General features: G+C 40.7%; 1 protein-coding gene across 1 annotated transcript in view; it reads right to left on the reverse strand.

Moving 5' to 3' along the window:
• Nucleotides 1-17,477: 17,477 nt before the first annotated feature.
• LOC138611150 (cadherin-18-like) overlaps nucleotides 17,478-23,578 on the reverse strand; it is a 93,513-nt gene continuing 87,412 nt past the window's right edge. Inside the window, exons 9-11 of the mRNA XM_069684119.1 lie at nucleotides 21,511-21,625; nucleotides 18,390-18,659; nucleotides 17,478-18,133 (exon numbers count right to left, since the gene is read on the reverse strand). Coding sequence (XP_069540220.1) covers nucleotides 17,478-18,133; nucleotides 18,390-18,659; nucleotides 21,511-21,625 — 1,041 coding nt within the window. The remainder of the gene's footprint in view (nucleotides 18,134-18,389; nucleotides 18,660-21,510; nucleotides 21,626-23,578) is intronic.

Raw genomic sequence — 23,578 nt, forward strand, 5'->3', positions numbered from 1 at the left:
ACCAGTGAAATGGCGAGTGAAGGATTTAGTGCCTTGCTCAAGGACACCTCGACATGGCCCAGGACGGGAGCTGGCACTTCTCCAGCTACCAGCCCAATTCCACGCTTGGTCCATACCAGGACTTGAACCGGCCGCCCTCCGGTTCACAAGCCAAGTCCCTACAGACTGGTCTACTGTCTATCTCAGCTACAGTCTTCCACAGCACTGGTATCCTCTCTTGGTTCAGGCTCAGGTTGAAGAAGTTGTTACTATCAGGCAGGGAGTAGCAATTCATCTCGGCGGGGGAAAGGTACTGCAAAGGTTGGTGTTTAGAGTCCAAAGGGCTCACCAGGGAGGATTAAGCATCAGGAGGTGTGGTTAGTGGTGGGGGAGACAGCGGGAGGGCTGTGAACTAAACCTTCATTCCAGTCCACACATCCCTCACGATGTTCTGCTGAAGCTTGCAATCCCTTAGCTTGTCCCTCAGGTCAAGCTGTATTCTCTTCATTTCCTCTCTGTCTTCAGACTTAAAGGCTTGTTTCTTATGATCTTAAAGGCTTGTCTCTTATGATCTTAAAGGCTTGATTCTTATGATCTTAAAGGCTTGTCTCTTATGATCTTAAAGGCTTGATTCTTATGATCTTAAAGGCTTGTCTCTTATGATCTTAAAGGCTTGTGATCCAGGGCTTTTTGTTTGGAAAACAGCACACAGTCTGGGCTGGTAAAGTTGTGTGTTCACAGAAATTGATTTACTCTGGTATGCAGTCCATGATGCTGTTGATTTCATCATCATGGGGCAAACACAGTACATCACAGTACATTTCATCTGTTGAGTTTCAAACTGCTGCATCTTAAACTTTGTAATATTGTAAATTATAACTTATGTTTTCTTCCCTGACTGCTACACTCCTATATTTCTTTTGATAGGTTTCTCTAAGGTGTTCTCAGAAGATGACAATGACGATTGTGATGATGATGGTGATGATGCTGATGATGATGATGATGATGATTCTTCCTTAGATTCAGTCTCTTCCCTCACATTCTGAAATATTTTGCAGGGTGCTTATTGTAAAACTTACAGTCTCCTCACCTATGAATGCAACATTGGTGAGCCTTTTTTCTCTTCCTGAATGGTAACGCTGATTCACCACTAGGTGGCGCAAGTTCTGTTAAAATGCTTACAAGTGGTCAGATTTCTTTCTGGAAATTCATGGTACTACGGAAACCTCCTGAAAATATGTGCAACTTATACATCTTGAAAATTGTGTAGTGCCGATAGATATTTACACTGAGGGGAGCTAAGTCAATTGTTTGTCTTATTTTTTAGTGACAACTGCTGCCCCTCAGAGAAGACAGCTCCATCAGCACAGAGAGATCCAGTGTGTGTACAGCACTCATCCATCAACTTAAAATACATTTTTCTTCCTTAATAACAGGTTAATCCATTAGATGTAAACTTCATTATCTAAAAGATCAGAAACAAAATGTAGGTCAGAAGATTAAATGTATCCTGTTTTGCAATGTTTCAAAAAATAAACACATTTAACAAAACTATAAAAATGTCCCATTCATTTCAAAGTTCAAGTTTAGGTAGATGTTTATTTATGAAGCACTAGTGATTCATGTACATACTCAGAAAACAAAGTAGAGCAAACTACAAAACAAGACTGAAGAGTAATCACCAAAGAGATAAAAATGAATCACTGCTTAATGCAAGAAAACAACATTCATATGATGACACTGTGGCATTTTACCAACCAAAGGGAAGAACAGTTTATTTGTACAGCAGTAAATATAAAACAAATGTTCAGGACAAACATGTTTATTAACTGTGTGTTTACTTAGAGCAGAGCATGAACATGGTCATAGTGTTAGTGATGTATATATTTTACACATGCAGACACACTTTGTCACCCTTCTTTAGCCTCAGATGTGTTGGATTCGATATAAATAAAATACATACTCTACTTTAAAAAGGGTGTGAAGTGTTTCTGTGGTGTTTCTGTCACTGTGACATTTCTGATGATATCTGTGGTTTTTCTCAGCGCTTGTTCTTAGTTCTTAAACACCTCAGTACCTCAAATGTCACATAGTCAGACACACAAGTATCCTCTGCAGTCTCAGTATTCAGCTTCATCATGGCTGCACGTCTGCTGTTTGTCATCCTCATGTGTAAGTTAAACCACCGATAGACTGTTTTCTTGTTAATGTAGACTTCCATAAAGCTCTTCAGGTTCACACCTGGAAACATGACATTAATGTGTAACATCAGGACGTATGTATCCTCATGTTATACCTTATGTTCAATATTTGTATACTTAGTGAACTTGTGTGTTCATGTTGTCTGTGTTGATGCTCAGTGATGTGTTTGTGTGAACATAATGTGAAACTGTGGAGAAGAGTCCAAAACTAATTTTGCTGTTGGGACAAATAAAATATGTTTTTATCTTAGTTTAAATTTTTATCTGGATTGACATGAAGACATTGTAGGAAGATTTTCTATATAACTCTATTTTGTTGAACTTCTTGAGTCCATTTAATGTCACCATTTCCTACAGATTCCTTTTACGAGATTCAAACACAAGGTCAGTCTCTGATCTGTTATTGTTTCATTCCAACTTTGCTGTTATCAATTTAACCATTTTTCCACACTGCATTAATGAGCTAATAGTATTTTACTTAATAATATTATCTCATGAATGCAGCTTATGTTTGTGGTTGATATTAATGTTTAATTTAAAATCTTTCAGCTCTTCTTCCTCCCAAACTGTTGGTGAATTCAGCAGCAATCACAATGACAGATTCAGTCACAGTGCACTGTCAGGCTCCACCATCTGTGTCTGTGTCTCACTGTTATTACTACACTTTAAGTGGAGGACCTGTGAAGACATTATCTTGTCTGCAGACACTGACAGGAGCTGAGCTGCTGAAGATGGCACATCAGAGTTCACCTGCTGAGGTTCAAGTGAGATGTTTTTACACAGTGAAGTTTGGAGACGTAAACTCTCCATCTCCTCACAGCGACGTTTCCTCCATCACCGTACAAAGTAAGTGACTGTTTCTCCCGTCTCATGATATCATCCTGTCTTAAGCAGAATCAAGAGAATTCCTGTGGTTTATATTTCAGCTGTGACTTTTGTGTTTAGGAGTTCCAAAGCCAAACAAAGAGAGTGACACAGATTTAACAACCTCCAGTCCTAATAAAGTTCAGCCTGCTGGAGAAGGTGATACAGAGATGCTTTCTGTTAGTTTAATACATTGTTTTTATGTCAGACTTTATTGTGAGAAATGATGATTATCATGCTTTCTTTTTATTACAAACTCACATCAGATGGAGCAGAATTAACTGAGTTGTTAAACATGAAGTTTGTGTTTTTATATCACAGAAGGACTTTGGTAAATGTAAGCACTGTTTAAATGACAGACCTGTCTAACATGCATTTATAGAACAGGACCTGATGTCTACTGACTTTCAGTCATGTTTCTTACAGGTCGAAAACCACAGATGAGTCTGCAACATGTTTATGGTGACTGTGTTCTCATTACCTGCTCTCTGCCTGGATCTGCTAATCATGATACAAAGTGTAACTTGTACTTTGGAGAAGCGAGTCGTCCGGTTATAACAGCCACCATCTGGAAGGGAGGGGTCTCAAAACACAAAGAGTCGTTCTGCCTGTTTACTGTCACAATCGATGATCTGCTGCGTCGTCTGCGTTTGGTTCAACAAAGTGATGCCAGCTGTGATTACAGTTTGGGGAGTGAACCCAATTCTTTGTCTGCTCGTAGTGACGGATACAGCTTGACTGGTGAGTCAGAAAAAACACACAGAATACACAACTTTGCGAAAGTCTGGAGTTTAACAGACACACTAATTATTACTTTATTAATTATTAGACGTAAATTCACTGTCAGCCTAAATTTCTCAACCAGTTTTCCCAACCACAGTTAAAATAGACTTCTAAATGTCAAGTGACACTTAGGGGAGGAATTGAGAGGCTTTTGCACACGCAAAACCTGTGTAGATGACACAAAAAACTCATCGTTCTCGAAGAACATGCAGAGGGCTGAATGCACCTTTAAGTGTGCTGCAGAGTAAACAGTGTCCCTGTGCACATATATAGTTCAAAACAAGGATGTTTCATAAAACACAATTACATTTCACAAAACATAATCAACATTTCAGAAAACACAACTCCATTTGAGAAAACATTGCCATTTGTAAAATTGATTGAGATAGTCTGACATCAGAATCAAAATCAAGTTTAGTTTCAGGTTCCTTCTGAAGAGATATATAACATACAAGTCAAAAAATAAAAGGCTGGCACATTAAGTCGTTGATATAAAATATGATATTTGATCAGCTCAATCCATCTTCTGCTGCTGTAGGTATTGTGGAGAGAGAGTCAAAAAGGACCCAGACAGAGCCAACTTCTGTTAAAAGCACAGGTAGGACATTTCATCAGTGTTGTGACCGAGTCATCTTTGTTCAAGTCCCAAGTAAGTCTCAAGTCATTTGGTCCAAGTCTCAAGCAAGTCTCGAGTCATTTTCTTCTTGGGCAAGTCAAGTCAAGTCACAGGTCATCAAGTCAAGTCGAGTCCTTAGTTAAGGCAAGTCAAGCCCCGAGTCAAGTCTTTTTTTCCACCCAAGACTCAGCACTCTTGAAAAGACAAGGTATTTTTATAACCTATAATTTATGTAACCTGTTCAAAAAGTATGACATGAATTGTATCTGTATTATCTTGGCACGCAGCCATGATGATGGTCTGCTCTGAGACCGTATTGAGTAGTAACGAGTACGACTGATGAGGCTTCTCTTTGGGGTCTTTGATGTTGCGTGTTGCCATAGCGAGGAGTTTGACAGACAGCCAGTCATCCAATCACGACAATAACATACAGGGAGTTTTTTGAGTCGCCCAATCATGATTCCCGGTTTGCGTTGAGTACATACTTGAAAGTTAGACAGAAACTTGACAACATTGAATGATATCATTTTATATTTAACAGCTAACATTCAAACACACTCAAGTTGTCCGAGTCATCATGCCTCAAGTCCAAGTCAAGTCTCAATTTACTTTTTGTCAAGTCAAGTCACAAGTCATCAAAACAGTGACTCGAGTCAACTCAAGTCCAAGTCACCAAGTCTCAAGTCCACATCTCTGCATTTTATACATCGAGGTCACACTTAAGTACATTATTATGAATGTGGTGTTTTTATTCTCCAGGTGTGACTGTGAGCAGCTCTGGTGCTTCCACTTTGGTGACTCCTTTAAAACAAACATCAGGTAACAAAAACACATGTGTTATGCAGATCTTGTGCATGTTTCAGAGTTTTCAGAGTTTTAAAAGTACTTTTGATGATGGAACAGGTTTGTCTGTTGGCACAGTTACTACAGGTTCCACCTCCACCCCCCCAACACCAGGCAAACCAGCATCAGGTGACATGTTTTACTAAGTGATGAATTTAAAGTCAAAGTCATAATCACATGATGGTTGCTAACTGATTCTCTAAAAGTATGAGATAGATATACAGACACACATATGGTGCACTTATGCTTCCACCCAAACCTGAAGCACTTACTACATGATAACATGTTAACATGAGTATTCACTCTGATATGTGAATAATCATGCTTGTTGTCATGAGAAAATGCATTTGCTATTCACTGTATTATTGTTATAATAATACAATTATTACAATTGAATGTCTTATACTCTGTTTTTCATGTCTGTTGAACAAAGGTAATAATTATTGAAACACAAATTGTTACGACCAGCGAAGGACCCAGAAGCAGAACACAAACTCTGAGGTTTTTGGACAGTAATGAGGTTTTATTGCAGGGAAAAGGGAGATGGAGATGTGGGGAGGTTGTCATGAAGGTTGCAGAGGGAAAGGTAATATGGCAGATGAGGCCAGGCAAGAACAGGACAGGACCTGCAAAAGAGACCAGGATGAGAAGACGAACAATACAGAGCAAAATCAGTGAAAGTCTTGAGCCGTATTCTACCACAGTGGCTGAAACACAATCTGGCAATACGTGGATGGAGAACCAGGGAAGATGTACTGTAGAGTTGATGAGTAGATGTAGAGCAGGTGTGCAGGTTTCACCAGAAGTGTTTCTTGAGCAGCAGTCAGGGGGGAGCTGGGGAGTGTCACGTGTGGAAGCCACGCCCACACACACAGACACACACACACACACACGCACACACACACACACACGCACACACACACACACACACACACATACACACACACACACACACACACACACACACACACACACAAACAGGGGTGGGGGGGCACAGAGAAACAGGAGGAACAACTGGCCAGAACAGGAACGAACAGTCACAAAGTAAATGATAAAAAGTAATTTGAAGAAATTGATCAGATGGGTGTGTGCATACATGCTTGAACCTTTTCTGAACTTTAGGAATGTTGTAGCATTCTCTCTACATCCACACACACACACACACACACACACACAGAGAGAGAGAGAGAGAGAGAGAGAGAGAGGCAGCAGCCAGTGTAAGAGATAGTTTAGAAATACATCATTAAGCATGTCAGAAAGATTCCAGGCTAGTAGTAAACATTCCTTGTTGAAAGGCCCTTGAAGTCAGATGTTGGCGATGCCAATGTTTTTTAATATTTGCAGAAAGACAACGTAAAGTTTTAATGTAAATATGTTTTTGTGTCTTCAAGAAGCAGAAACTACTATGGCCTCTATGAATCCAGCATCTGGGAATGAAATAACAGGTAGATGAGCACTCTTTGTACGGCATAAAAGTGCTAAAGCGCTGATATCACTGTAGATGTTTGAAAATGTTTTTGTTGTGCGAGAGTACACCTGGCATTAAAGATGTTTCTGTCCCTGCAACCACGCTGGAAACACCTTCAAGTGAGCACGTGATTTTTCTTACACACACTGTTCAGCATATTCTGATATGAACAAATACTTTTTAAAATCTTGCTTTCCTGTTTGTGTGTTTTCTTTTATGAACTTTGCAACAAGGTAACTCCTTAGTACACACACAGACACTGGCACTGCTGTTATGAAACACTACCACCTTTAAGTAATTCATTTTGACTTGAGTGATTAAGTCATGTGTATAGCTCGTTACAGCTCATTACAGCGTTCATGAGTTTTCATTATTAGAAACCAAACTAACTTTGTTTCAAAGCAGAATCATGGATATGGAAGTTTGTAGCAGTTGGTTGTGGATTTACTGCTGTCGTCATCGTGCTGGTTTCTGCAGTTCTCTGTAACAAAAGAAGAACAGGTGAGTCTAATGAAGTCAGATTCAGATTTTTCAGTTTATACATTTCGTTTTATACTGAAGTGTTGAACTTCAGGACAGAAATCTAAAACCTTCCCCATAAGTTTAAAAAAAAGTTTTTCTCTAAATGTTGAATATATGTAAGCAAAGGGCTATTTCACAATGATTCTATCTGCAGGGTCTGTCTGTATTACGGGGTTAAAGACTACCTTAAAGGTATAATTGTTAAAAATGAAGACAGCTGCAGCTGGAAACATGGTTGGTATGAGTGTGTATTAATTATTATAAAAAGTGTACTGATGTGCACACAGCTGTGGATCAGATCGATCACACAGCTGTCCTCTACACAAACTTGGACCTGAAACATGCACTTGTTGAGTTCATGAAGTTCACAGTTATAAAATTAGCTCTTGTGGTAATCGTCAGCCTGTGCAGAAGAAACACGTATCTGCATCTCTCACACTGAAAACACACACGTGGTAGACCACAGCGCTGTGACACTAATGTCCTCCTTTACTCGGAACTATTTCCATTCAAACGACATATTTTCTGAGAGGTTTTAGAGAATTGTTCTGCAATATAGATGTTTGTAATTGTTCTAACAGCTGATTGTTTTAGATTACAGATGAACTTGAACCGGCACATGCACAGATAGATCATAAAAGGTTCTTCATCTCCAGCCTTTTGCCACCACACTCGACATGTGACCCACTTGTTGATGATAATTGTTATTAATCTTTCAATTATTATTTTTCCAAATAATGTAATCAGAAAAAGAAACATAGATGTTTGAGTCATGTCATGTATATCAGTGGCTGTGTGCAGTGTTTAGAAAGCAGGACAAAAGTAAGACTCTCTGTATAGTAATTGGTGCAATTGGGTTTTCCTGTTCCAGATGAGAAATGTATTTTATTTATATCCACATTTACAATAGTTGAATTATTTTGCTCCTAAATCACATCAGCCCAAAACAAAACAAAAGTCAGGCTCTTGTGTCCTGGAAAACTTCAGACTTCATAATGATCCTTTCTGTAAGAAGTCATTGATCTCATGTGCCTGAAAGGTTCTAAATGATTTATGAACTTCACCAAACATGTCAAAACAAAGGGTTGAATACAACTTGTTATGAATTGTGTGTCATTATTAATGCTGTTGTGGCACTGGGTTGGGAATAGACAATTTGTGGGTTAAGTGCCCTTTTGTTATTGCTTGAGTACAGTGGCCGGACAATTTCCATTAGAAGAAACAGGCTGCAAATTCAGAAAAAAATCCAAAAATGCAAATAAAGAAACGTTGCAAAGTCAGAAACACACAAACCCAGAGATCACATGCAAAAGCAAAACACTGCGAATCCAGTCAGCACCATGGAAGTGCTCCAGGCCTGTAGGGGGGCTTGATGTAACAGATTTATTATTGACGGGAGACAGAGGGAGACTTTGTAATGTTAGACGCCGCTTCAGCACAATGTCTCTGTTGTTCAGGTACCACTAACTGCTGTACAAAAACACAACTTTACAACATGAGCAAAGAAATCACAGCTTTCATTGAGAAGTGGCTCCTGATCGACGCATAGCTTTGCTACAGTAACCACTGCTGAGTGTAGCTTCTGTTAGCCACGGATGCAGCTAGCGATTCTTTACATGACTGCCTGATGTCGCGCTCTGAGCACAATGAGGAGTTGGTGTTAACTCCTCTAACAAGCACAGCGGCTTCCAGAATTGGGAGTTATTTAGCCCGCAGGGGAAGACATGACCTATAAAAGCTCTGTGGTAAACAATGTTCTTAGTGTGTGTGTATTTCTCAGTAGCAGGTTCTGAGATAGTGAAGAGGCCCGAGTCTCAGGAAAAGAAAGTAAGTCGGACAAGAGAATGATATTCATATTTTCCCCTTATATTAACAGATGCTACAGTTGGTTTCTTTCTTTTCCCAGCGTGACACGTATCATTTTTACGAGACCATCCCTCTGGAGCCAGCTTCATCAGCCTGCAAAGACATGGTGTACAGCACTGTGAAGCCACACTGACGTACAAACAGCTTTCATGCTGTTTTCAGAAGAGTAAAGATGAAAAGTATAATGCAATGTGTTGTTTTCTCTTATCAAACAAAGTACAAGATTAAACCAAAGTTTTCAGCCAGAATCTTATGTTCCAACCTGCCTTTAGTTAGATAAAGATTAAAAATGTGTTTTGGTTGATAAAGAAATGAAAAAAATACTTTGTATATATCTATATCATTCATATAATATGCATCGATTCATTTCTGTAGTTTGGGTCTTTTAGTCTCATTCTAATCTAATCTAATTGTTCTTGTCAGATCGTACGTCACCACGGCCAGGTTGTTGACCATTTTCTAACGTGAGTTCAATAGAGTGTGAAATCGAGTCTTTTTCAGTGGCAATAATCATCTAGAGGATAAAAATGAAAACAAAATATGTCCGTCGGCTGTTACTAATGACAGAAAACATAAAAACAACAACAAACAACATTGGATACATATGATGTAGTATTATGAGACAGTTCAAAGTTTCACCAAACACGAGTTGAACTTCCTGGTGACCGAACAATTTAACACTCTATGATTTACCTTTAAACTGAATTAAAATTTAAATAAAAGCTTTCATCGTGTGGCTGTGTGCTCACTGACATTACCATGTAACTGAGATAACACCTCCAACCAAAATCTCAAGGACATCGATTCCAGCAGCGCCTCAATCACACCATCCTGTAAAAATATCAACACATCAGGTTCTTTCAGTTATAGGACATTAGTGTGTTAACTTATTGCTTTAGAGGAGAGGAACACGGCTCCGACCCCTCTGCTAAACTCCTTTTTGTTTGTACTTAAACAGGAAGAGAGACCACGATGGGAGGTGGAGAATAACATTATTCAATGCTGCCACCTAGTGACCAAAGCTAGCTATAGACGTGAGAAAGTAACAGCCCACTTATAATGTACTTCACATTCAACTTAAACATTGTTACATTCAGAAGAAACTACAAATAACACAAGTATGTTGCCACCCTGAAAAATAGTGCCTCGATATATCAGTGTAACATTGTGTGAACCTAAGAGAAATAATAATGTGAGAAATAATATAATACATTTATACATTTGTTTTTCTCACTTGTTACGAAATAAAGTTTGAAATAGGTCAGAATTGAAGTGAATATTAAGTTGAATTTGTACTTTTGTGGATCTGTTCAGACATTCCTTGACAGGTGGCCATTTTTCTGATCTAAGTTACTTTACTGTAACTGGATCGTTGATTCAACTGTGAAAGAAAAAAGTAAAATGCCATGTAGTTACTGACACAGCTCCTTACTGTAGATGATGCAAATGGTTTATTACAGTAATGTTCAGGGTTGAGAAGTGGCCTTTGTTTGTTGTTGTAATAACTAAAACCAGACAGCAGGGGGCGATAACAGGCTGGTAAACTAAAAGCTGGGGCTTCCTGTTCATGCCTCATGCTCTTTCAGAGGAAATAGCTCCATCAATATACATCAATATCAATATATCAGGTAAATTAAAATATAAAAATGTAAAGTCTGAAGTTACGATACTGCTTTCTCCTTCGGATGAGAGGTGAAACGTATTCAAGAACATCAACAAAATCCAGCTGCCTTTTGGATTAAGCTCAGAATTACCATGACCCTGATGACTGAGAGCCTTCTCCTATCGTTTCCTATCAGTAATAAGAAGATAAACTGGTGTTTGAAGGCAGACATGGAGGCCTTGTGCAACATGCAGCGGTCTGAACGTTTGTTAAGTTTATGGTATTACTTAATCTAATGTCTAAAGACAGTGTAGTTCATACTGTGGACACTTTTTTATATTTTACATTACACGTTGACATGTTAGACATTTAACCAGAAAGTGCTGCCACAACATTCTCTTCTTCGCCACCAAAACCAGACTCCATGAACAAAAACTGTGTCTTTACCTTTCAGCAGAGTGGACATTCTAATCTTTCCTCAGCCTGTTAGTTTCACAGTATTCTGTGTAACCTTTGTGCTTTAGATGGGGAGTGCAGATCGGTCAGGAAGAATGAGGTAGAAGGAGAGTTACAAACGTGACTACGGTTCTATGAATTCTGGATGACCGGCAGAGTCTCTGTCACTCTGAATCTTGGTGAAAAGATTCAAAGGGATATGTTTTGTGATGACATATGGCTTATACATAAGTCATATGTCATCACAGGCTTTGTTGACATGAGATACTCAACCTACACATTTAGAGACGGTCAGCGTTGAGCACTGCCTCTGGCGTTCAGCAAGAATGAAATACAACATGCATATAATATATTGCTTAGATTATCATTATGCTTGGTTTCTCTTAACACTGGTTAGTATACTATATACTAATATACTGTAGCTTGCATTTTAATGTGTTATAATATTTAAATAGGAGTTTTATCATTGAAATCAGGAACCTGAACAGTTATTCTAAAATATAATGGATCTCAATCAAACTACAGTGCTCAGCTGATTGATTTTCAGCTTCACGTGTAACTGTCACAAACTGGGCCACAAAGCAAGCAACTTAAGGGGAGAGGAAAACTACAAATGATAAGTGTAATCAGTCAGGTCATCAGGATGGATGCATGAGGTTGTAATGTTTAAGGGTGCAGAACAACAAGCCTGGAGCTCTGGCACACTGGGCCCAGGTGAAGCCAGTGTTTCTGATGGTACTAAGCCCCGCCCACCTCTGCCACGCTCACCCCCAGTACCTGCAGTAGAGCAGAACACATACAAGAGAACAACCACACCCCCAAGGAACAGGCAGACAAGGCACAGAGGGTCTTCACGTATGTAATCCATGATACAGCAGAGGGAAAATGAGGATCAAGAAGAGAAAAATCTTTCTCATGAATGAAGACGTTTCATCATGGACCCAGAAATATTTCCTGGTCAAGCAAGACTTGAATGCTCAAACCATGGAAATGGGATGTAACCATGACAGCACGTTGTGATACAGGCTCACGAAAACAGAGTATGAAAACAGGAGTAAATATTTCATTATATATTAACACTCAGATCTCTCCATAATGCTCTGCTAGTGATCTACATTAAGTATTTTAGCTTATTGTGATGCCATTTCTTGGAGTATTTTCAAATGCTTGATATCCCTAAAATCTGTACAAACTGATGGGGTTTTAATGTATGTTATTGTAATTTTTTTTTTTATTTAATAATAATTTAAACAGGTCATGCAATCACTCTGCAGGGCCAGATTATGACTGCACCCTGCTGCCTGGGCATTTTCACCCAGCATGTCACGTAAGGTCAGGACAGTATCAGTAGATGTTCAGCATTAAACCGTCGCTTCCTGCTGTAAAAAGAATCAATGCTAGAATTTAAAGAGTTATGCAAACCATGATCTCCTGTAGACAGTTTGCAACCAGCTTTGCGTTGTCATCTCGTTTCCCATCACATGTAACAGACTGTAATGAAATCAATGAACAACATTAACCAAAGTACAGCATGACCAGTTTTCTCTTCTAAATAAATGAAGGCTCAAGCTGTTGTCAAAAATGACTTTATGAGTTAACAGTATCTTCTCTACTATCAGATGCACATGCACTCTTACACACACACACACACACATAACAGTCATGTGTAAGATTGCAAAGTAGTGGTAGCTCTAGTTTACGCCCCTGTTACTGTTAGGTGGTGAAAAGGAGCGGGAATGTAAGTGAGCGGTGGACATATTGCATGCTGCTGATGAGAATCATTAGTGGCTTTGTTTGTCTGGCAGAGGAGCAGTGGCTCTGTCAGACCGTGCTGTGGACACAGTGCTATTTACAGTTCACCCTGGGAAGCCATTTAAATGCTGTTTCACTCAGAAACCTAATTATGTTTGTAATGAATAATTCATATTCTCAGCCCTGTTGTGGTCACTGTTTTTCAGAGACAGTAAGTGCATCAACCTCCCTAATTACTTGTTGAATAAATAAGCAGCAGAGGCTTGAATGGTGTTTAGAGTTTGTTTTGTGTCACCATACTTTTTTTAATACCATGAAACATGTTTTCAGCGACTTTGTCTCAGAAATAATTCACCAGAAAACCCTTTAAGAAAAGGCAACATAGGCCATCTCCTGTAAGACAAAGAATCATGCAGCGTCAAGCTAAATTAATGAAGAGCTGACACGGTCATTTTTCATGCTTTTAATGGACCAAACTAATACGTACAAAGGCTGGATATCTCCATGATAAACAGCTCAGCGTATTCAAAGTAACAATCCTGTAATAGAGACTATGTTCATTATTGGAAAAGGTTTACAAAATACTTTAACAGTGATTTATTTATGTCCCTTACTGGGTCTCCAGGGATGAGCTACACCAACAGGCAAACCGTGTCCAGGGCAGATTTACAAATCCCTCGATGGCTGTGAACGCTGCACTCTGAGCCATTTGAAGCCAATTATTACACGTTGAATACTGCAGCGGTCCCAATTAAAATCTTTTCAGGCTCTTTTTCTGGGGTATTTAATTTCCAGTGACTCCAGTTAGATGGTTAGAACAAAGGATAGAGAAAGACAAAAGTGTAAAAGCAAGACGAAGTAGAGTTTGTTTTTCACAGACAGCACAGGCTCAGATGACCTGCAGGAAAATATATATATCATGAAAATGAGAATCCCAACTGTGTCCTCTTGCACACCACACCCTAATAATACAAAAAGTAAACATTATTCAAGGATTGCATGTACGGTTCCAAAGCTAATCCAAGCATATCATCAAAGTGCTTTTCTGAAACCATTTGTCTTTTTATTCAATCAAAAATATACAACCATGTGCTTCATTTTCTTCATGAGTCAGCTTATTCACAGTTTCACGCTGACAAGATCTGAAAACACAGTCCTGTGTTGATTTTAGCCCAGTGAAAGGATGCACAATGAATTACAAATCCCCACTGATTCAAAGAAGACGGCAAGGCTGGAAAGCCAATGAGAAAAGAGGGAGTGAAAAAAGTTGCTATGGAAGTCCAACGATCTTATATTTGTGACTTGTCAGTATAAACAGGGCCTGCTTGTTCAAAGTAATCTGAACAGATTACGGCTCACAGATTGGATCAAATCTTGGGTTGCTCAGAAGAAGAAAAAAAGGATTCTGAAATGGCACTTCATCAGGTAACCGTTTTAGGCTTTTATCTGGATAAAACCGTTTGTGTTGTTTAAACCGTTTGAGAAGGATTGAGAAGGTCCTGATCCAAAAAATGTACATGTCCTGTACATGTTTTAGTGGTGTTTTTAACAAAAAATCTCATCCTGCTTTCTGCTAACAGTCATATGTATCACTCACTCACTTTTGCAAAATGTAAACAAAGCTTCGTCTACAATGCACCCCAGCCCCCGCCCCCCGCCCGCCCCCGCCAGGAGTTTCAGGCCTTAAAAATAACTCAAATAATCATTCTTGTTGCTGATGGCCTGGTTAGCTTTAGTAGGTCATAGAGAGTAATCCGAATTAAAGCTGCAGTAGGTAACATCATTAAAACGAACTTTTTGTCAGCATCAGCGTGTTACTGCTTAGTTGGCTCTGTTGTTTTTTCCACAGTCTCTGTTAGCAAACTAAGTGCTGCAGGTTTTGCTAAATAGAATTAGCTGCAGATTACCGTTGACAGCAAAAACACAGATTTCCGCTGGTTTGATGTGTATCTGCTTCGATTGTGTTGGTGGTGTAATACAACGGCTGCGGTTGATGACATTTCGCGTTCTTATCGGTGTGTCCGCCATATTGTATACCTGGCTTCTTCAGTTGCTGTGGTGCATGACAGCCTCCTCTGCAGGAAGGGGCTTTGGAGGCAGGACTGAGCGCCACAGAAAGAGAGGGGGAGGGACCTGGAGGTTGTTACCTTACCGTCCTACCTACGGCAGCTTTAATTTCAGTTTGTTTCATGACCAGCGCAAAACTTCTCACAGGAGCTCCAATATTCACTGCCTCTCATAGAGTTCTCTGCTCGGGAAATCATTGGCATTGCTGTTGAAGAGAGACATTTCATCAAAAATCAATTTGATCTAAACTGATCATGAGTTGTGGAGCAGATTTATGGCAAGATCGACTACAACATAGAAATTAGTGATGTTGTTCCTAATCAATGTTGACCAGGGCAACTAGTAAGCTTGTTGAACAAACCAAGAAGTCAAAGCCCTCATCGGAGTCTAGGAAGAGGAGGCCGATTAGACGGAGCTGGAATAGGTGGATGATAGCTCAAACATAAGCCTTTTCTAACCTCAACCATACGATGTGCAGATGTTGTAAAACACAAATTCTTTGAAACAGAATTAATATTGGATGATGAAAATATCTGTAACTGCACATGATCCAGAGAAATTGTAGAATTATATAACATAAACATTTACAGGTGATTAGGAATCAATGTGACCAATACCACAAACTGAATAACTGCAACACACTCAAGAAATGTTGGGCCTTGATCGTCCACAGGCATATACACTTCATGTTCACATTAGAGTCAGAAAATGGATAATATCAGCCGTTCTTTACCTGCGTACTGTACTTTGCTTTGATGGTTCACGACATGCCTAACAAAGAGCAAGTTAAAATCAAGCCTGTGTCATTGTTCCTGCTTAATCCTGTTTATCTGAAAAATGGAAGCAAACTCAACAAAGAGCCTTACATTAAACCTAACCAATGTGCCCCCTCTTAATTTGTCATGAGGCAGAGTTTTGAATCAGGTGGAGCCTGACAACATGACAACGTTTATACATAAATATTAATAGTACATATGCAGGTTGGGCAACAATACATAACCAAGATACAAAAATTCCCATCATTCCAGTAAATGCAGCAACTTCAAGCGAGGAATCTGTGCGACGCTTTCACTTCTCCTGACATTGCATGAGAAAAGGAAAATCCAAACTCCATTCAAAAAACAAGTCTTTTAAGGTTGTTTGCATGTCTCATCTTCTGACAGACCTGACAAAGCATCAAGTTTTACTTTTTACAAATCTGCAGCAGGGTGTAGTTATCACTGAATTTTATAGACGCCTACTGCAATTTAATCATGGCAAGATGGTTTTTATTGGTTCATGTCGCTGTAAGCCAGACTGAAGCCAACACATGACTTTGTAGTTTCAGTGAAACTGCTAACCGCCATGAGCTGATGGACAGGCTCTATTCAACAGAAATCAAACACCAGTGATGACCAGAATTCCTGGTACGGCGCCATCCTGACCGAGCTAACAGGTCATCAGACTGGGCACTGGTCAGCCTCAAGTAGCTGGAGGCAGCAGAAGAGTTAATTCAGACCGTGTGCAAGACAGTGAACTTCTGTGGGCTGTTTAAGTTTGATCTGAACACATCTTTAGGCTCATGGGGTTGGACTGAATTGCATAATAAAGTATGATCAGCAGAGCTGAGATAGTACATGTTATGTTGCCTGATGATATCACCCTCTGGATGCATGGATAGGTAGCAAATGCGACTGTAAGATTGAAATTATAAAAAAATACGAAAATGACCTTCACATTTTCAAGACAGCCGATCAGAACTGTGTGAAGATGGAACTGGAATTTGGTACCTGATGACCTTCACTAATCCACACCTGGGAAGGTGATGCTTACCTGCCGTCACTGTTTGCTTGCAAACATATTTATGTTGCGATGACCTTACAGGTTTAGTTGATAATAAGAATTCATCCGTTTTAGAGGCCTGCAGCTTTCTTTGGCCTTTGGAACATCTATCAGTTCTTTCTGATCAACAAATCAATCAAACTCAATGTTAGTCCATATTATACAAGACAGTTGATGACAAGTGAGCTGAACATAAACTCAGAGTACGATACCAGGGTTTTTAAGCCACTGCAGTTACAGTAACAGTAAAGATGGAGACCAGAATCATTTGGGCCCAGGACGAGGTGTACCTTTTCCTGCAGCAAACATAACAAGCAGAGCAGAAAGCCATTTGCAAATTGACCTGTCATTAAAAACCCTGGTCTTCTCTTAGTCTGCGTTTTTTGACTGGAAAGCACTCGAGCTGGATATGTTCATCCAAATCTCCCCAGCTTGTGTGTTCTTCTCTCCTGTTTAATTGCAATGGCTTTTCTTATCCTTTTTACATGATATCACAGTTTCAAATGGCCAGCTTTTTCAAACAGTTATTGTGCATCCTTGCATCCAATGTGTAAATGGCACAGGTAAAAAGCAGTCTGTTTCAACTTCTGGCTAAAGGTATAAAAACGTCAAGACAAAATCTCAGGATGGTAATCCTTATGTGTCAGGGTTAGCTGGACTTACAGCCAACTGCTCTCCGACAAGTTGTTCCAGTGTTTGCCTCTCTGGCTCCCAGTCTTCCAGGTCAGCATAGTTTAGTTCGGGCACTGCCCCTGTCAAGCCCAAAGAGCTGACTGACCCCGCCAAGGATCCACGGCCCTCATAGGCATATGTTTGAAGTGAGTCGTATGGTGGGCCTCGAGTGTCTAAGTTTGCTTTGGCCACCTTCTGCTGGAGGATCTGCTGAATGATGTCATCACCATCTAGCAGAACCGATGGCGCTGACTGGCTGATCTCTCGAGGAACACAATCAATGACAAACCAGCCAGGTTCTGACTCTGGGCTGTAGTTCCTGTAATCCATCTCCTGTGATTTCCTCCTTCTCCACACCACAAACCTCTCATCATCATCCTCAACCTCCTCCTCTTCCTCATATGGGCCTGGTCCACAGCTGAGGTAGGTGTGGAGCTTCCGCCGAGGCTCCGAGGCTTTGGGATTCCGAAGTGCAGCAATGTCAAAGGCCTCTGTGTCCTCCTCCCCGCCTCCCTCGTCATCATAGGTCACCACGTTCTCTCTGATGTCCTCCTCAGAGAGAATCAAGGGCTCTTTGCTCGCTTTCTTGTTTCGTAGCTGGGTGAACAGCATCACTATGGCTGGAGGAAAATAAGCAGGAGAAGTTTAACGGACGAAAGAAAGGATGAAGGGGAAAGAGAAGAACATACAGGGGAAAATAAAACCAATATCATCCAAAGTACTTTTTTCGTATGGATGAAGAAAATATGTGCAGAGGGACTTGTTTATTCAAAGAAACTAACAGATACAAATACACAGATTAAATCATTCCTAGTAAGCAACCGTTTTTTGGAAATACAAGACAAAGATAAGCTTGATTGTCAGCCTCATACTTACCTAATAATATGACAATACACAGCAGGATGGCCACAAAAGCCCCAGTGCTGAGGCCAGCTGAAGACAGGAAGGCCTGGGCCTGACAGACGTTGTTGTTGTTGCGCCCCCTGGTGTTCCTCTGACACTCACACACCCTGAGGGAGACTGTAGAAGTGCTGCTGAGAGGAGGCTCCCCACCATCAGCCACCACCAGGACCAGGCTGAAGAACTCCTGGTCTCTGTCCTGACTGAAGCCGTCACGCCGTCGAGACACTATACTGGCAGTGCTGTCTGGGAACATGGAGGACAGGGCGGAGGAGGGTGAGGGAGGAAGGTGACATCAAAAAGCACTTTAACATTAAAAAGGATAAAATGCTGTTTGATCGTTCCTCACAGTGGCTCCTCAGCAGGTCTGAGATGAGGTTTGTTGTATAATAAAGTAGGAGACAAATAATAAATCTGCACGCAGCATGATCACATTTAGGATCCAGCTTTTGTAAAAGTATTTAGTTGTACATCTTTCTAACTGCATCCTAGTGATCCTGTTTCTTCAGTGTTTTTGCAGCTGTATCACATCAACGTCATACACAGGGGGCTTATGCCAATGAACTGGAGACAGGAGATCCTCCCTCTTTTGTCCATGTTCTCTTCTAAATACTAAGAACAGCATACATTGGATAACATGATTCTTGTATGATATGTACACAGGGTCGGGAGTGCTGGGTTTGTTGATCTTAGGTTGAGTCAAACAGACACCAAATTGATGCTCTTTCCTCTAAAATCTCTGCCATGTTGACCAGCTGACAGTTTGTATTCAGCTTAACCAGTTGACTTCTCTACGAGCTGATTGGCTTTTAACTTGACAAGCTGAGTCACAGGCGACGGGACCACTTCACACGGCTGCAACATTCACACTTCACACTTGCTTGCTTCTTGCTTCTTGCAACAACCGAACTTCCCCTCTGGGGATCAATAAAGTACTATATCATGTTATCATATTCAGACACAGTTTTGTCTCCCTGTGAGACACACACCCTGTATGTCAAATAAACTTGAAGGAAAACTTTAACGTGGTTTTCCAGCACAACTGAATACATTTTGTTACAGTCACTTGAGTAATCAGAACGATGAAAATAAACACTTATAAATCAGCTTTAGGCTCATTTTAACAAGGAACACACACAAAACACATCTGCAGTGCACCAGCAGGCTCTGTGTGCCATGGAAGAACAAGTAAACAACAACAGCACAAAGCGCCTGCAGCAGGAAGCTCCCAGACTGCTGTCCGACCCCCCTGTCCGAGTCCTGTCACTGTGTCTCATTACTGAGGCTGCTGTCAGCTCCCCTCAGTCCTCTGTGTGTCTGCAGAAAGCAGTGCGTTAACACCAGGAGAGACCGAGGAGACATTAGACGATGGAAAAGAGAATAGGAGTTGACGGAGAGAAGGTGAGACAGATTTCTACAGGAACACAGGGGCGGAGGAGTCGCAGTGTGGGGAGATAAAACGACAGAAGACCTCGAGCTCCGAAACATCACGCAAGCTGACATATACCTGAGAACTAAAGGACGACCTGCCCCCTCCACTTTATTCAGCAGAGAAAGGGTCTGAAGCTAAATGAGGAGAGGAAATAAACAGAAAACTCCAGCGGCTGGGTTACCATAGCAACAGCACCACAGTTTTTTTTCTTAGACATAAAAGCAGACCTCAGTGCGGGGGGGGGCTGCTACCTGTTCCAGCAACAGCAGAGAGATGAGACTGTGGTGACAATACCAGCTGAATGTGTGGTGCTGGTAGAAACCACAGACACACCCTGACACAGTGTGTTCATCTGTGGCAGCAGCAGCTCTGAGCCAGGCTTCATTATGCTCCACTCGAGATAAACGCACACATGATATACTATAAAGCCAGGTTTTAATATATATTAATGTGGTTTAAGGTTCCCCCAGTGAGCACAAGGCGTATTGGCAAACGCGCAGAGGTCATGCATTAAGATCACTGCACACTGTGAGCCACATTAACTTCAAAGTACAGCTGCTCACCAGGCACATGCGCTGAAAGTTAGTCAAGCCTCCTTAGTCAGGCTTCAGAGGGGAGAATTCACAAAGATAATGCAGCCACTGATAGCACCATTAAATAAGCATCACTTACCCCCGCTGACTACCACTAAGTATATTGTGTTGACAGTATCACAAATGCAGCCGTAAACTTTGGCAGCTCAGTGCGACTGGTCATGTTCTGCGTCTCACGATGTGAAAGCTCTGCTGTACGATCCAGCTCAATTCTGTTCACATATAGACCATATGCTGGGGGGTCAACTTGTGAAGCCTAGACTCAATTGAAATTGTACTGGTTCTCTGACTACAACCCAGCTTCCTCCCCGGAGCAAGCCAGCAAGAGCAGCTCGTCCAGATAAAACATCATTCTCATCCTCCTCCTGCGTAACGGCTCACTAACGTCTGTTCCACTGTGTGCTGGGTTTGAGCCCCCTGATAACCCTGGACCAGTTTACTCCTGATTATAATCATTTAAAGACTTTATTTATGGACTACTTTATTTCACGACTCTGAAGACATAATAAACATATTTACAATAATCACTATTTCGCTTTGCAGAACTTTTGCTGTATAAGAAAGTCCAACGTGACGACTCATACAGGGAGAGACAGACAGATGTTTCTTTTCTAACTAAAATTAAAGTGAAGAAAATGGTGGAATTAAAATGAATAACAGGAAGTACTTTGAGATGATTTAGGAATGAACACCTGAGAGTCAAATAAACACTTTGTTTTGGAGTAAACTTTTCTGCACCACGGCTGTTAGCTTGGTTGACATCCTGTAATTAATTTTTCGCCGAGCACTTGCATATAAATGTATGAGAAAAATAACGATGTCGACAGCCTGTACACAGCTGCAAGCTGTTTGTGCACGTCACATTTGTGCGTGTGCTGCCACATGGCAGTGTGTTGACTTTCTTCATCAATGATTGATCTTTTTCCGATCTTCTTACGCCTGAAGAATACAATGTGTTTCTTCTGCCTGTGTTTAATGGACCAGAGCATCCACACTGAAACTGTCAGAAATGAATAGAAATATATAAACTATATTTAACATTTAACAAGCTGTCGTCGCACTACAGTCTTACCTCCATTGTCCTTCAGGGTAAAATTGGGATTGGCTGGATGCTCAGCAGGCACATAGAAGGAAAACTTTCCATTTGCAAAGTTGTCTAGATCTGCTGCTCGGATGGTCTGAATCACCTGAACGAGACAGAAGAGAAGAGATGTCGAGGACTGAAACACAAAGGTCCCTGTAAAGAAGAATACAGGTAAGAGAGAGAGAGGAAGACTGCAGAGACAGAGCTAAGTGAGGGGAAAAGACAGATAATAAAGAAAGAGGCTGAGAAAAAAGCCTTTGTCTATCACAGTCTGCTGACATGAAGTCAAGTCTGTCAATGCAACTGCATACAATCCAATATTTATAAAACAAAGTTGTCCATAATTTCTTGCATGTTTACACAACACGTGAACAGAGTAAAACAATATCATCAACCACAAACCTAAAAAGCATCTCATGAGCGTCTCATACGCAGCACGACACTCAGGACTGTGGAGATGAAAGTAAATATCTGAAAATATTGCTACAAGGAAAATCACTGCTGCCAGAAACATTAGCAACTGTGATCAAGTCCCTGAAGCTCTGAAGCTTTCTTTTTAAGTCTCTACATAGCTTCATTGTGAGTCAGCTTTACTACCATCTTCTTATACCAAGGCACGCTGGACTTGTGATCTTGAGTTCATTCCTTGGTCACAACACTGGACTACATAGCAAACACTGGGCAGCACAGGTTGCTTGGCAATGGGTCGATGGGGACCAAGTGTCCTGAATAATTGTCCTGCCTCAGTATCTTTGGTTTGTCTTTGTCAGAACTACAATTTTAGCATGCCATGTTCAACTTGACGTCCTCTCAGCTCCCACATGGCCTCATGACGGTTGCCCCAGTGAAAAACCTGAAACACACTGGAGGCCTGTGAATTAGGAGTGTTCAAATTCTATAAAACTCTGTGTTTTAAATGATGTTTATGAGCCATTGACACTTACAACTTAGAAAAAGACTACATTGGTATTGTTGCTTATTGAGATATTATTTTTTTTGTATTTTCAAATGCTTGGTATCCCTGGAATCTGAACAAACTAAGCTAAATGGTTCAGTAAGTCAATGGTGCATAATAAATACAATGTTAATCTATCTTAGATCAAGTCAAACAGGAGAATTGAAACTCTTCCTCATTGACAACTCTGTCAAACAAAAAGACAAACAAACCAGTTGGGAGGTAAGACCAGTAACTCCTGTGTTCTGTGAGGTGTAAATACTGCTTTTATCAAATGAAAGTGGTGTGTTTGCAGAGAGCGATGCTGCGTCTGTTTGTGGTTCCTCTGTAACAAAAAGGTCTATCTCTGCAGGGATCCTTTCTGTAATGTTGTCACACACTTAGAACAACAATCTGAGCCTGTCAGTGGAAACAACAAGAACTTTAGAGGAAGTATTGATGGATTGGATTGGACTTGGATTGGGTTGGACTGTCCGACTGGCGGCTGAAGCAATCTACTGGATCAAGTCTATCTATCTTTGTCATTTAGACCCCAAAAGATGTAAAAAGAAAAAAACAATGGCCCAGAACAGTGTTTGTTATCAATGATCTCAAATTGAAATCTAAAGCAGCTCACAGACTGCAAGTTAAATAATGCGATCATATTCCTCTAGAGGCCACACTGAATGTGTCTCAAGAGTAAACATGCAGGAAACAAATGCACATTTCAAGCGTGCAAATTGTAATGTATTCTGAGCCCTCCGGCTGGTATCCGACACTCGTCTGGATGCATTTAACACAGCAAACAAGAGATGAGTATTAAATGTACAGTGTGCCCCCCAACCTAAACAGCAGTCTCATCGCTTTGCAATCAATTATGCAAATGTTGTACACAACCGAGGCCCCAAACGCAGCACAAAAAGATTGTCACGCCAGAGAGACGTGCCATGCATGAACATTTTCTACCATCAATTTATTGCAATGCCAGCACTTTGGAAAAATAGAGTCCTCCCTCGACACTGATCGTGCTAGCATGTGTTGTCTGTTGCCTGAAGCAAAGCTAAATGAACACACATAAAACACACACTTTCATTAGCATAAGAACCAGAGAGAGCAGTGGAC

Source organism: Semicossyphus pulcher, unplaced genomic scaffold (genome assembly GCF_022749685.1).
Source record: "Semicossyphus pulcher isolate SPU_LCO1_2020_fin unplaced genomic scaffold, fSemPul1.0.p SCAF_7, whole genome shotgun sequence".
Lineage (NCBI taxonomy): Eukaryota > Metazoa > Chordata > Actinopteri > Labriformes > Labridae > Semicossyphus > Semicossyphus pulcher.